This window comes from Trifolium pratense, linkage group LG7 (genome assembly GCF_020283565.1).
Source record: "Trifolium pratense cultivar HEN17-A07 linkage group LG7, ARS_RC_1.1, whole genome shotgun sequence".
NCBI classification, from domain to species: Eukaryota; Viridiplantae; Streptophyta; class Magnoliopsida; order Fabales; family Fabaceae; genus Trifolium; species Trifolium pratense.
In genome coordinates this window covers 57,131,155-57,143,638 of record NC_060065.1, presented here as the reverse complement: position 1 = coordinate 57,143,638, position 12,484 = coordinate 57,131,155, and the positions used below count along the sequence as shown (strand labels likewise).

The window sequence follows — 12,484 nt, the reverse complement described above, 5'->3', positions numbered from 1 at the left end:
TATGTACCCGAACGTCACATCTAATCATATTTGATATTGACTTAAACGCTAGAGTGTTATAATAAATAAATAGTATCAACCTTTGATGATTTTTCAATATTGACATACTAGGGGAATGAATAAATCAATAAAAATGCAAAAATCTGAAATTTTAAATTAAAGTTAGTCTTTTTTTGTTCAAAAAAAATAATTAAAGTTAGTTTTTAATGAACATATTTAGAAATTAAACGTACCCTCGTGATAAAATTACAAAAGGAGTACTTTTTTAAAAAAATTATATTTTATTACATAGGGAGTACTTTGCATTGCAATACCAGATAAACTTGAAGTTCCTTTATCAAAAAAATAAAATAAAAAATAAACTCAATCTTTACTATTTTTCTTCATCCAATCAAATCTTGAAATACAACAATATTTCCTATTTACTCGTTGGTTGGTATATTTTTCTATGATCAAATGATTCTTGTTTTCATGTATATAAACAGGTTCATACATTGTTAATTTTGATTCACATCAATGTAAAATTTTATTGATACGAATATGATTCATCTAAACGATAATAACTTTTAATCCAATTATAGATACACATTTACGCGCTCAATTTTAAATATAAATTTCAATCAAAATTTACGCGCGCAAGTTTAAATATAAATTTCAATAAAAACGGAAAGGTCAAGAATACTTTTTTGTGTACTTTTTTCCCATCCATTTTAATTCTAAATTACTATATATGTTGACCAGTTTTTCATGTAAAAAATAAATCATATTCTTAAGATATGCACCATCTAAAACATAGTTTGCTTATACAAATTAACAAAAGGAGAATGGAGATCACATCACACTCACATCCTTGCTAGTCTAACACCAGGTAACATGCAATTTGATCAACAAAAACAGTGAAATCTTACATAAAACCCCAAAATGAGCAAAATTATAAAAGCTTAAACCATAAACAAAGTGCTCATTCATCTTTCTTCATGAACACTCAATATGATATGATACACCTTAATTACCTCATGCGATGCCTAAGGATAATAAAACCCGGAAAATACAAACTCATATATATTTGGTATCACAATCGATCTGTCATATAATCACATCAAACTATTGTGATTTTGACAAATTCACCGTTTAGTACTAACTAAGCACACACTGAATTGAAAAAAATTCAATCTCTCTAACAAGAACGTGTACGAAATATATCTATTAAAAGATATTAAACCTTCAAATAAATATTTTATGCCCGCAAATATACTTTAGTTTATCAAAATAAAAACCAACATGCTTAGCATGAGTTTTAAGCATAACAAAGATCATTGGATCATTACATAAGACTCAAATATTTCAGGATTGTTAAAATTCGGAAGAAAAATTCCCCCTACCCTAAGTTTATTCTAAATTCTAATATACTTTTATTTCATGAAAATTAACAAAAAGAAAAAAAAAAGTTAAGAAGACTCAAATTCTATGGTCACTTGCTTGGTCTTCTTCTTCCTGACTTCCCTACCAATCCTAACCGTTCGGACGCTACACGGTTTCCCCGGAGCTGCCTCTGAATTCCGACGCATAACAGTGATGAGATCAACAAAAGCACTTAAAATAAACTTATGAGACTTTTTCTCATTAACATTAAGGTAACTAAACAAAATCTCCTCCATGAAATCCCAATCAATTATTCTCTGATTGTTTTCAATTTTACCAAACTTTGATTCGACCAATTCTTGCATCGATCGCCTGAAATCATCGTAAGGACTAGGCGAATACGATAACAAAGCAACACAATTATCAGGAAGAGCATTATTATGATCACGATCATGATGATCATGAACATGATTAACCATGATAACCTCTTTTGTTGGTGATGCCGTTGATGATGAATTTGAATTACTCGAATCAGCTTCATCACTGTTTGATAAAGATAGTGCATCTTCCATCAATGACCCTGAATTTCCCGGCTTCACGAAAAATCGTGCTGATCCACAAAGATCTTGAGGTGGTGTTGTAATGAATCTCGGTGATTCAAACAACCAGGAACCAAGTTTTAGTGGTTCCTCGTTGTTTCGTCCATCCGAGATTCTTTTGTTATTGTTATTATTGTTGGTGTTGGTGTTGGCGTTGTTGTTTTCGGTTTCTTCATCATCTTTGAAATAAAGAGACTTAAAATTCTCGAAAAGAAAACGGTCAACGTCAGCTAGTGTTGCTGCATCGTTGATTTTGTTATTAACGGCGTTAGATGATGACATGTTTCTACCGTTGTCTAAGGAAAATGATGGCGTTTTGGGATGTTTACAACCAGAGAGCATTTTGGTTAGTGTAATTTGAGGATGAGGTTTTTTGTTTTTGATTTTGTTGAGGTAATCTTGAAGGGTTTTTTGAAGCTTCTTAGGCATTTTTTTTTTGTTGCTTGAATTGAACAATTGAACAATGAAATTGATGGAATGAAGTTGATGGAATAAGTGATGAAAAATTTCAAGGTGAAGAGTGTGGTTTATGCATAAATAAATAGTAGGAGATGGAAAAGAGAGGAATGAGGATAAAATAATAAAAAAAAAGTAATAAATAATGATAAAATAATATAAATAAAAATTAATGTTAGTTGACTAATATATGTTTATGTATTTCTTAAAGATATTATATAGTTTTTCATAAAAAAATGTTATTATATAGTTAGGGGAGAATTTGGTGAAACGCATGGTCTTGGTTGAGTTGAGAATCATGCTTCTTGCCAAATGCCATTACAAAAAGTATATTTTGATTCATTGCATAAGAACTTGATTTTGACAAGATGCATGCGAATTTCTTGATATTGACTAGTAATCTTTTTTACCATTTCTTCATATTTTTTGGAATTTAATTTAATAAGTAACTATGGTAAAAGAAATACTACACTTTTTTTTTACCATATTTTGTTGTTGAATGTCTTTTTCTTTTGTTGAATGTTGACTGATATTTTTTTACTCAAGAGTTTCAATAGGTTTTTTTGAACAAGAGAGTTTCAATAGGTTAAAATATATACTTCCTCCGATTTTTATTAGATTTGTAGACTAAGCGATAAATACCATATGAAATTTCACACAAAATTTTGAGGTCCTGCATTTAAATTCGGATAAAGATATTTAGTCTATTTTTTTTGACGTTATCGGTTAAATTGAGTGTTACATAAATACTCTTGTAAACTTTAAACATAAAAATAAAAGTCAAAATGTATTTTTTCAAAGTATTTTCTTGAATTTAAGACCGACATGATATTTTTTATTTTGACCAAAAGTGCTTCAAATCTTAGGCATTAATATAAACAAAAAATTAATTCTTTTGAAGTTTTCTTTTTTGGGCGTAAATCGAATATCTCTGCGTGCAACTATAGAGATTAATCTCAAATGGATGATAAACTCTCCATAAAAATTTTAACACTACTATGTGCCCAAGCAAATGATCGAACTCAAGATCTTGATAAAACTGGAAGAGACTCGCCATTTCATCTAAATGTTCTTGGATGACTCTTAAAATTATTATTTCTATTACACATTTCCTTTCATTCAAAAATATTTAATACAAGTTGTCGAAAAGAGTTTTCTTAAAAAGGATAATTAATAGATTTGACTTGTAATTTACATGAAATTGTTAAAAAAAATTAGAAAATTAATTATATTTATCTGAATTTTTTTAATCTCTATAAAAATAATATATTTTTATTTTATTTACAATAGCGATAAAGGGTAATTATCGTAAACTTACCTTCCCAACATAAAAAAAAGTCTTATAGGCCATTTAAATGCGTTTGACTTAATGAAAATTATTGAACTTCAAAAAAAAAAGTGAAACTTGCAAGGGAGCTTAAATGGTGAATTTAGTACTATAATTAATAGTATTTGACTATGTTTTTAAATATAGGATATGTTACTTTTTTTTTTCTTGGCGTCGATATGTTACTTTTTTTTACTCAATAGGATATATGTTACTTTAATATTTATTTATTTATTTATGTTACCAACTAAATATTTCATGGAATAAATTTTGTGAGATTTTTTAATTGAAATGACAAGATTTATAAGAAAATTACTTAATTGTTACTGTACTAAAAAAGTATGCAAAACGTGTCTAGTGCGGCTGATGTGTGAGCGTGCATGTTATATCGTGTCGACGTTCATTAGATGATTAAATTATTTTTAAGGTAATTTAATGAATTTTGAGTTTATAGATAATGCATTAAAAAAAAGTTTATAGACAGAGGAAAATAAATAGTACTGTTTTAATTGATTAAGTAACTTAAGAAAAAACATGATTTGATGTATACATTCAAGTTGAAGCAGAAATATTTAATAAGAAGTCAAAAATTTCAATAATTGATGTTTATTAGTGTATGGTACGTTGCCAATATGTTTTGTTGTAGTTTTTAAAAGTTGAATGAAATCCTTGTTTTGGAATTAAAATAATCCACCACTTGTTTGTCAAAGTGGTGTGGTTTTTTTACTTGTGTTGATCTCTTACTTTTGTGTGTGTATACTTAGAAGGTTAAGCTAGAAGTGGCTTCACATGTAATACTTAGTAAGCAATAGTAAATTTAGCTCTTCTAAAATTAGGAATAATGTCAATAGTTATGAACAAATATAGATGTTTGTGACCAACAATTGGTTTAGGTGATAAGAGTTTCGGTCTTCTTAAGCATGTAGTTGGAGATTTGATTTCTAACACATGTGTATCGAGAAAATTCAGTTGGGAGAGGAGAACTCACGTTGTGTGCCTCATAGGTTACCTGACAAAGATTAGTCATTGCTAACAGCGGAAGTAACAATTAGCAAGATTTTCTCTAAAATTTATTAGGTCACCTGCAATCAAGTTTCTATCATCAGACCATCCACCATTTATATTCACACATACCAAACTCAATAATGTTGAATGTATTAAGAGTCCTATATTTAAAGATAGTTTAAAAATACGTCTAGTGAAAATAATTTTTACACTACTAGTCAATTTTATAAGATTGAGTCAGATGAACCGAACAATTACAAATCTTTAATTTATGCATAGTACGGAAACTCTAATTCCTTTGATTAAATTGAAGGACAATATACATATACGGTGAATGCAAATTGCTTGGAGAACTAATTCATGAAAAAGAAATGATATCTTTTTGTACTGTTTTCTCTCTTTTTGAATGGTGCAAAAATAAAGAATAAGAATTTGTGGTAGGAAAATGGACCAACTGGTGCTAATCTACTAAACTACCATCCAACCCCATTAAAAATGTGCCTAAGACTAGTTGACCTATTTTATATTTTTATTTTATAAAAAAAGTAAATTGAAATATCTAACCCACCACTTTTAATGGCTATAGGAATTTGACCAAACAAAGAAATTAAATTTGTCCTCTCATATTTTATCGGTTCCTTATTGCTTCAAATGAGCACATTGTTCATTTTGATCGGTCCCAAAAAATATTCAATTCTGCCAAAAAGTGATGAAATATATGGGAATAAGAATTGTTGTAATTCTTAAGCTATGTTCTCATTCAAAGATTATTCACCCATAAAAGACGAGAAGATCGTATATATTATAGAGAGACATACTCTTTTGGATGTGGATGTGAAGACAGATATTTTCAGGCCAAATTAAATTAGAGAATTGAGAATAATAGTGTAATTTTCTTTTTTAACTAAAATTAACTTTCTTTTAATTAAAATATCTCTATTCATTAATCAAAGCCAATATTTGAAGAGTCATGAATAAAAGGTCCCCGTGTCAAAAAAAAAAAAAGTGAATGAAAGGTCCCAAGTAACTAAATATATTTGTTCAATCCAAACATCAGCTTTATTTATTTTTTTTACCGTTAGTGATGATTAATGTTGATCATCCTAAAATTTGTGGCAAACAAAGGATTAATTCTTCTCATTTAACTATTTTTTTTTCATAGGCAAGGGAAGAACTTGTAAGTCACATAAAAGACTTAATTAGTAAAATGGTTCTTTAAAGACATTTTTGGTTTCAGATTGATCCCTTAAAAAATATTTGAATAGGACCAAACTGATTAACGGATATGTCTTTAAAGGATCTATTTGGATTTTTTTTCCTTCTTCAAGGGACCTATTCAGACATTTTTTTTCTTTAAGGGACCAATGTAAAATCAAAAATGTCTTTAAGAGACCATTTTACTAATTAAGCTCACTTAAAATTATGTGTAATTTCTCCAACTTTTAGTTATTCTCAATAACATATAATATAATTTTATAATCTAGTTAAATTTTGCAAGAGTGATGTATATTATATAAACTTTTAACCAAACAGAAAATTTTGTTACATCTGTCACTTGTATAATTTGATCACTCTTCTCTCTATATACACACAATGTATATAATTTTATTTTTTAATTAAAATGTGTTTAAATTACATCAATAATTATAAATACTATATTTATAAGATGTCGGAATAAATATAAATAATATATTTCTCAGTCCTACTAGACCAGACCTTATATGCAAGGTTAGGTTTCTATAGCAATTGAGGATTATTACCTACACTCTCAAAAAGTATTTACTATGATGATGTAGCAAACACTAATATTGCCACTACTATTATCACGGTGAGTGTATGTATGGTTTGGTTCATAATGGTATAGAGGGTGTGGCTTAAGATAAATGTAAATATTATTTTTGGTCAAGATAAATGTAAATATTTAAAGTTATATGGTTCCATTTCCACAATGTCAGAAATTACAATGTTTATTCTTGTGCAGTGCCTAACTTAATATGGGTAGTGGAATGGAAGTGCCCCTAAAGTTGCAAATTGTGCCATGATTCAATAGTGTATATTGGTTTTGCACCTAATTTGATGTAGCTTCAAATTTTTGAAGGAACATGTATTAGCGCAGTGATTTAAGGGAACATGTAATCGCCTTATGAATTTCACTATAATATATTTATTTATTTAATTTTTTTTTTAGGAAATGAGCAATAGTTTGAGGATTTTTTCTTTGAAAAATCATCATTTTGTCTTAAAAGTATAATTCGCTGTTAAACTAGTCTCTCAATGTATTATTTTATTTGACTCAAGTCTCCATGTATTAAAATTGCTAATACTTCTCCATTGTCTCTTTTTATTAGTAATTTTATGGACTAAATTGACTAATAAAAAACACATTTGAAAATCAAATTAACTACTTAAAAAAATTTGAAGACCAAAATCACTAATAAATAGACACTTAGAGACCTAATTGCAATTTTAACAGATACAAAAGTGAATATGACAATAAAATAAAAACAAAATCATGGTTTGCCTTTTTTCTTTCTTTTATGTTAAGTGGAAGAGCTGGACAAATCAACACTGGTTGGTGACTTGGTGCCTAGGCTTACTATTGAAGAGCTTAATTGTTAATCTGTTCCATCCTTTCTTTGCCCTTTTCAGTTGTGCAAAGGTTCAATTTGGAATGATGTCCTCATCTTGATTTAATAGTTCTAGAGAGACACAGTAATGTAGTACAATTTTAGTATTCTTACACTATTTTTAATTCCAGATAAAATTTGATTTTGTGTCCAAGTCCAACCCAAAAATATGGTATCAAATCTATTTAAGATCCACCATGCCACCCGCATTTTTTTTTATTAGAAAAAACATGCTATGTCACCTGTATTAGCCCGCTCTAATCACACTTTAGATGTTCAATTCTAAATACGAGAGAAGAGTGTTGAGAATCTTATACCGGATAATTCTAGTTAATGTAACATGTTTGAGAAAATTTATCTTTTACATATTTTTCTCTATTCCACAAACTTGTGGCTTGATAGTAAGCATAATTTACATAACTTAATCTTCATCATTGGTACAATTAATGATCATAATCATATACAGTATATGTAATTTTATTACATTGGACTACCAACCATTTGAATGAGTGGATGCATATATACAAATAGGGTCTAACATGACATCTTCTGACATTCTTCAATGTTGGCTAGTTCTTGTATTCACATCACTGAAGTAAAATCATAAATAAATTCAGATACAATACTTAAGTAAGCACATTGATTAACAAAGTAAATGGTGATTATTGATTGAAGAATCAACAAATTAGATTGTGTTAAAATATTAACACAAACATATACAAAAACATATCATAAAATAATCAAAGTAGTATTATCTACCAAATTTTTCGATCAATAGTTCTAAATTTTACAATTTTGATCTTAACATTCCAATTTCTTTAAAAAAAAAAAAAAAAACCATGATATTTTAGAGTTGATCTGGGCATAAGTAAATTCTCTAGTTAATAATTTTTTTAACTACAACTTAAACTTTACCTCATAAAGACAATGTTGACGAACAATTGTCTGATTTATCGTACTCACTAAAACCTCACATGATAGTTTAGCCTGTAATTGGGACATTATTATCATATTAGCAGCATATAATCATAATAAACCATAACCATAAGCTAACTCAAATTATTAAAATAAAAATTGAGAAGCACACATAAAAAAGGAACATGTAAGTAAGAAAATGGTTTTATTCACCTTAATAGGAAAATAAAAAAATAGAATCCCCATTTTGCCCTTAACTTCACTAACCGTATCAAATGGCACCGTACCCTTAGCCAGATCCTCCAACAAAAACACTATCTCCGGCAACACACCAATGCCAGCAAATTCCAAGTCAGCATCCACAAACGAAGATCCCATGGCCCTCACGTGCCCATTCTCCGACGTCACGTGACCTAATGGTTTCCCCCTATAAGATACCGCCACGTCAACCGCTCCGAAATCCATTGAATACATGTCAGCATTTTGCACTCTCAGCGTGAGAAGCATGGAAATATCTACGGTGATGCGTGGCACACGATGTATCTTAATCTTCTTCAGTTTTAACCGTACGATCTTGAGATATGGATCCGACGGCCAGAAAATGTAGACGGTGGTGAATAAGAGTAGAAGACTCACCGTGCAGGTGACACGAAAACGGTAGGAAAAAACTAAGTGATTTTGATCTGTACGAGGTTGACATGGCCATGGGAGATGTGTGTAAGAGTAACATGATGTTTCTTTTGAGATTTTCATTTACACTTAATCTACCAAAATGTTGTGTGATTGCATTTACACTTAATCCTTGAAAAATATATGAACATTGAAATTTGAATTTGAAGATGAATTATTGGTTTGGTGAAGGAAATTGTGGTGGTGTTTCCTACTTTGTATTTGTGTCTATGTTTGATTTGTCTTTTCTCTTTGTTATGTTTTGGTTAAATTGTTCTTAAGTCATCAACTTAACTTAGCTTGTGTTCTAAGTACACGTTAAAATGGCTTTACTTTTGAGTCCACAAAACTCGAAGGATTAGTATTTGTAGTTTTGCGCAAATAATATCTAATTTACGCCAAAAAATAAATAAAATGTTTTCTTTTTCCACCTTTTAAATTATGTTAAAATCAAGAATCCATTAAAGAATAAAAAGTTCACAATACAATTATGTTAAATTGTTCGAGGTAGGATCTCAATGGTGGCCGAAGTGGATTGCCACACAAAGGACTAGGAGTTGGTGGGTGGTACATGCAACTGCAAGTACTCTAGCGCTAAAAATTGATTTCGTTAGGCTCCTATTCGTAGGCGTAAGTAACCGAAAACTTCTCAACCCACCACAACATTTCTCGTTCACCCCCCAGCGCACAAAAAAAATCGGAAAATACGTTTCGAAGTGTTTTTCTAGTATAAAATTTACACCATCAAAAATTTGAAAAACGTTTTTCGAATTTTTTGTGGGTGAACGAGAAATGTTGTGGTGGGTTGAGAAGTTTTCTAAGTAACCATCAACTTTGAAGGGACTTGAAAAATGGGCCCGTGTTGGATTAATTCGGATTGGAGCTTTAGTCTAGTTCAAAACAGCTAAATAGAGTGAAATGAATGTGATGAGTATTAGTTAAAGTTAAATTAACATTACCGTTGAATCTTGATTAAGTATGAACATATTTTGCATTGAGCGGTTAAAAATGTTTAACGTAGTACTTAAGCCATGAGATTCTCTTATCAAATGAACTAGTTTTCTTAGTTGAACTTTTCTCATGCGATGAAGCCCTAACTTAATAAATCAACTGTATATCCTATTAGCTAGCTAGTTCCTACAAGATCAATGTATATAGATGACTTATACTACTCATCAATGAATTAAGTTTGGTTGTAATAGATCACTGTCAATAAGCTGGATTTTGAAAAGGACACATCACACATACATGGTTGAAGCTGCCAAAATGAGTTTGGATCTTTAAACTAGCTAGAAGACTATGGATTCATAGTGATAGGATGCATGTGATATTTTGAAACCTTTTTTTCCTTTTATGTTCATACGTATAGCAGCATGTTAACTTAGAATTTATTTGGCACTACCAAAATCCAATCAATATTGCTTAATAGCTAGAATGTTGTATAGTAGTATAATGGATAAGAACAGCACAAAAGAAGTCCCTAAGATTGAAATTACATTTGACTAACTACCAGTCAACACTAGTCAAAACTACCAGTCTCTTACCTTATTTTCTGCCAAGTTCCCAATGATAAATGCTGCTATAGCAGTTTCTTTGATATACAAATTATAAAGTGCATACTCTCTTCCATTTACAAATTTCATCATTCTCTACAACTTATTGGTATGTCAAGACAAGGGAATAAGATCATTCAAGCCAAGCTGGTAGGTATGTCTTACCTTATTGCTAAATTTTGTTTTTGTTTTTGTTTTCAGATAAGATCATATAGTTACTGATTTATAGAATTTACATGGCTTTTCTTGTAGGTACTTCTTGGAGACATGGGAACAGGAAAGACTAGTTTAGCATTAAGATTTGTTAAAGGCCAATTCTTTCAGAATCAGGTTTACTTCCATTTGATATCATTAAATAAAAGCTATTTTTTTCATTCATATAATTATTATTGAAGAGTTTAATTAGTAACCTGAATATTGATCTACACACATAGGAACCAACCATAGGAGCTGCATTTTTCACACAAATATTATCATTATCTGAAGCTACTGTGAAGTTTGATATATGGGACACAGCAGGACAAGAAAGATATCATAGTTTGGCTCCTATGTACTATCGCGGTGCAGCAGCAGCGATTGTTGTTTATGATATCTCTAGCATTGTAAGCATTCATTTTCTTAAATGCTTGTTTTCAGGCCATAAACTTTACAAATGTTTCTGATTATAATATCATCTCATTCCCTTCTCTATTTCAGGATACATTTGTTCGAGCGAAAAAATGGGTTCAAGAATTGCAAAGACATGGTAATATCTTTTCAAACACAGGAAATTAACAATTGCAATAGTAACATGTTTTGTATCTATATTTCATCAGAGTTTTTGTAAAGCTTATATTCATTAGAGTAAAATTATATAATCACTTTTTGTAGGAAGTCAGAAGTTAGTGATGGCATTGGTAGCAAACAAATGTGACTTGGAGCCAAAGAGAGAGGTTCAAGCTGAGGTTGTGTTTAAATCTTTTTCACACCCTTTTTCCTCTGCTCTTTTGAAACAAATATGTATTGGTGCCAGTGTCCTATATTTTTTACATTAGCAGTAACGAAGTGTCTGTGTCGTGTCATATGTCTATGTTAGAGTCAGTGGTTCCTAATTATATAATAGCTCTACAACAAATCCCTATTCCCTTCTATTTTTCCTTGTATGTTGTTTGAGTAATTTAGATTAACGCAGGACGGAGAACAATTTGCCCAGGAGAATGGAATGTTCTACATGGAAACATCTGCTAAGACTGCTGAGAACATCAATGAGCTTTTCTATGAAATAGGTATGAGGCTTATGTGCTGAGTGTCCACTTTAGCCTATTCAATTATTCTCCTCCAATGGAGTAAAAATTATATGAAAATTTATGAATCAGATTTCAATACTCTATTAGTAAAAGAACTTAATCATAATGTAAGGAAATAAAGCATATTTGTTAAGTGATTGTTTCTATCTGGTAAATGCAGGAAGAAGACTAGCAAAGGTTTTACCACCAAAGCAAACAGGAATAAATTTTAGAAATGAAACACAAGCACATGGTAGAAAGTTTTTTTGTTGCTCAACGTGATATTATCATGTAATCAAATCACAGAAAGGTGTCCTTGATTTCCTTGTTGAAATGCATTGACATCTGAATAACTTCAATGTTTTCCTTTGTATTTTACCTCTTATCTTGGAGTCTTTTTCACAGTTTTTTCTTTTGGCTATATAATAGTTTTCCTTCAAACTGTGTCTCCTTTCTTTGTAAATAAATTCAAACTTAATGAAATGCTTGTGTTGTGGATTATTAACAAATTGACATAGATAATGATTATCCTTTCAAACTCAAAAAATCATGGAAATCGATCATCTCGCGTGAAGTTTTCACGAGGGAGAAGTGTAATCTCCCACCATTGAAACTTAAACTGGTCTCACCTTTTTCTGTCATTGTTGAAACCAAGTTAACACGTGGTTTCAAACTGGCCAGTATGCAGCTTGTTCAAATGGTTTCA

At 30.2% G+C, this 12,484-nt stretch overlaps 3 protein-coding genes across 6 annotated transcripts; 1 reads left to right on the top strand and 2 right to left on the bottom strand.

Moving 5' to 3' along the window:
* Positions 1-1,235: 1,235 nt before the first annotated feature.
* On the bottom strand, positions 1,236-2,559 carry LOC123895564 (transcription repressor OFP14). The gene has a single exon (XM_045945987.1). The coding sequence runs from the start codon at positions 2,388-2,390 to the stop codon at positions 1,449-1,451; it is 942 nt and encodes a 313-aa protein (XP_045801943.1). The 5' UTR covers positions 2,391-2,559; the 3' UTR covers positions 1,236-1,448.
* Positions 2,560-7,787: 5,228 nt separating this feature from the next.
* Positions 7,788-9,227, bottom strand: LOC123895567. 2 transcript variants are annotated; one of them, XM_045945993.1, is made up of 3 exons: positions 8,505-9,227; positions 8,292-8,363; positions 7,788-7,966 (listed from the first exon to the last, which is right to left on the bottom strand). In XM_045945993.1, the coding sequence occupies exons 1-3, from the start codon at positions 9,042-9,044 to the stop codon at positions 7,964-7,966; spliced, it is 615 nt and encodes a 204-aa protein (XP_045801949.1). In that variant the 5' UTR covers positions 9,045-9,227; the 3' UTR covers positions 7,788-7,963. The 2 variants fall into 2 exon arrangements, with proteins under 2 accessions (XP_045801949.1, XP_045801948.1); XM_045945992.1 differs by having other exon boundaries at positions 8,559-9,226.
* Positions 9,228-9,961: 734 nt separating this feature from the next.
* LOC123895566 (ras-related protein RHN1-like) lies at positions 9,962-12,320 on the top strand. 3 transcript variants are annotated; one of them, XM_045945988.1, is made up of 7 exons: positions 9,962-10,663; positions 10,766-10,843; positions 10,948-11,115; positions 11,210-11,258; positions 11,384-11,457; positions 11,685-11,778; positions 11,960-12,320. In XM_045945988.1, the coding sequence occupies exons 1-7, from the start codon at positions 10,625-10,627 to the stop codon at positions 12,058-12,060; spliced, it is 603 nt and encodes a 200-aa protein (XP_045801944.1). In that variant the 5' UTR covers positions 9,962-10,624; the 3' UTR covers positions 12,061-12,320. The 3 variants fall into 3 exon arrangements, with proteins under 3 accessions (XP_045801944.1, XP_045801946.1, XP_045801945.1); XM_045945990.1 differs by having other exon boundaries at positions 9,963-10,667; positions 10,743-10,843; positions 11,960-12,295; XM_045945989.1 differs by having other exon boundaries at positions 9,964-10,667; positions 11,960-12,294.
* The last annotated feature ends 164 nt before the right edge of the window (positions 12,321-12,484 follow it).

Excerpts from the sequence above, each read along its gene's own strand:
- LOC123895567 (XM_045945993.1), bottom strand. The coding sequence starts at position 9,044 with ATGAAAATCTCAAAAGAAACATCATGTTACTCTTACACACATCTCCCA. Across the intron at positions 8,364-8,504 it reads TTTTTTATTTTCCTATTAAG|GCTAAACTATCATGTGAGGT; the intron begins GTGAATAAAACC and ends TCCCAATTACAG.
- LOC123895566 (XM_045945988.1), top strand. The coding sequence starts at position 10,625 with ATGTCAAGACAAGGGAATAAGATCATTCAAGCCAAGCTG. Across the intron at positions 11,116-11,209 it reads TTTATGATATCTCTAGCATT|GATACATTTGTTCGAGCGAA; the intron begins GTAAGCATTCAT and ends TCTCTATTTCAG. Across the intron at positions 11,458-11,684 it reads AGAGAGAGGTTCAAGCTGAG|GACGGAGAACAATTTGCCCA; the intron begins GTTGTGTTTAAA and ends AGATTAACGCAG.
- LOC123895564 (XM_045945987.1), bottom strand. The coding sequence starts at position 2,390 with ATGCCTAAGAAGCTTCAAAAAACCCTTCAAGATTACCTCAACAAAATC.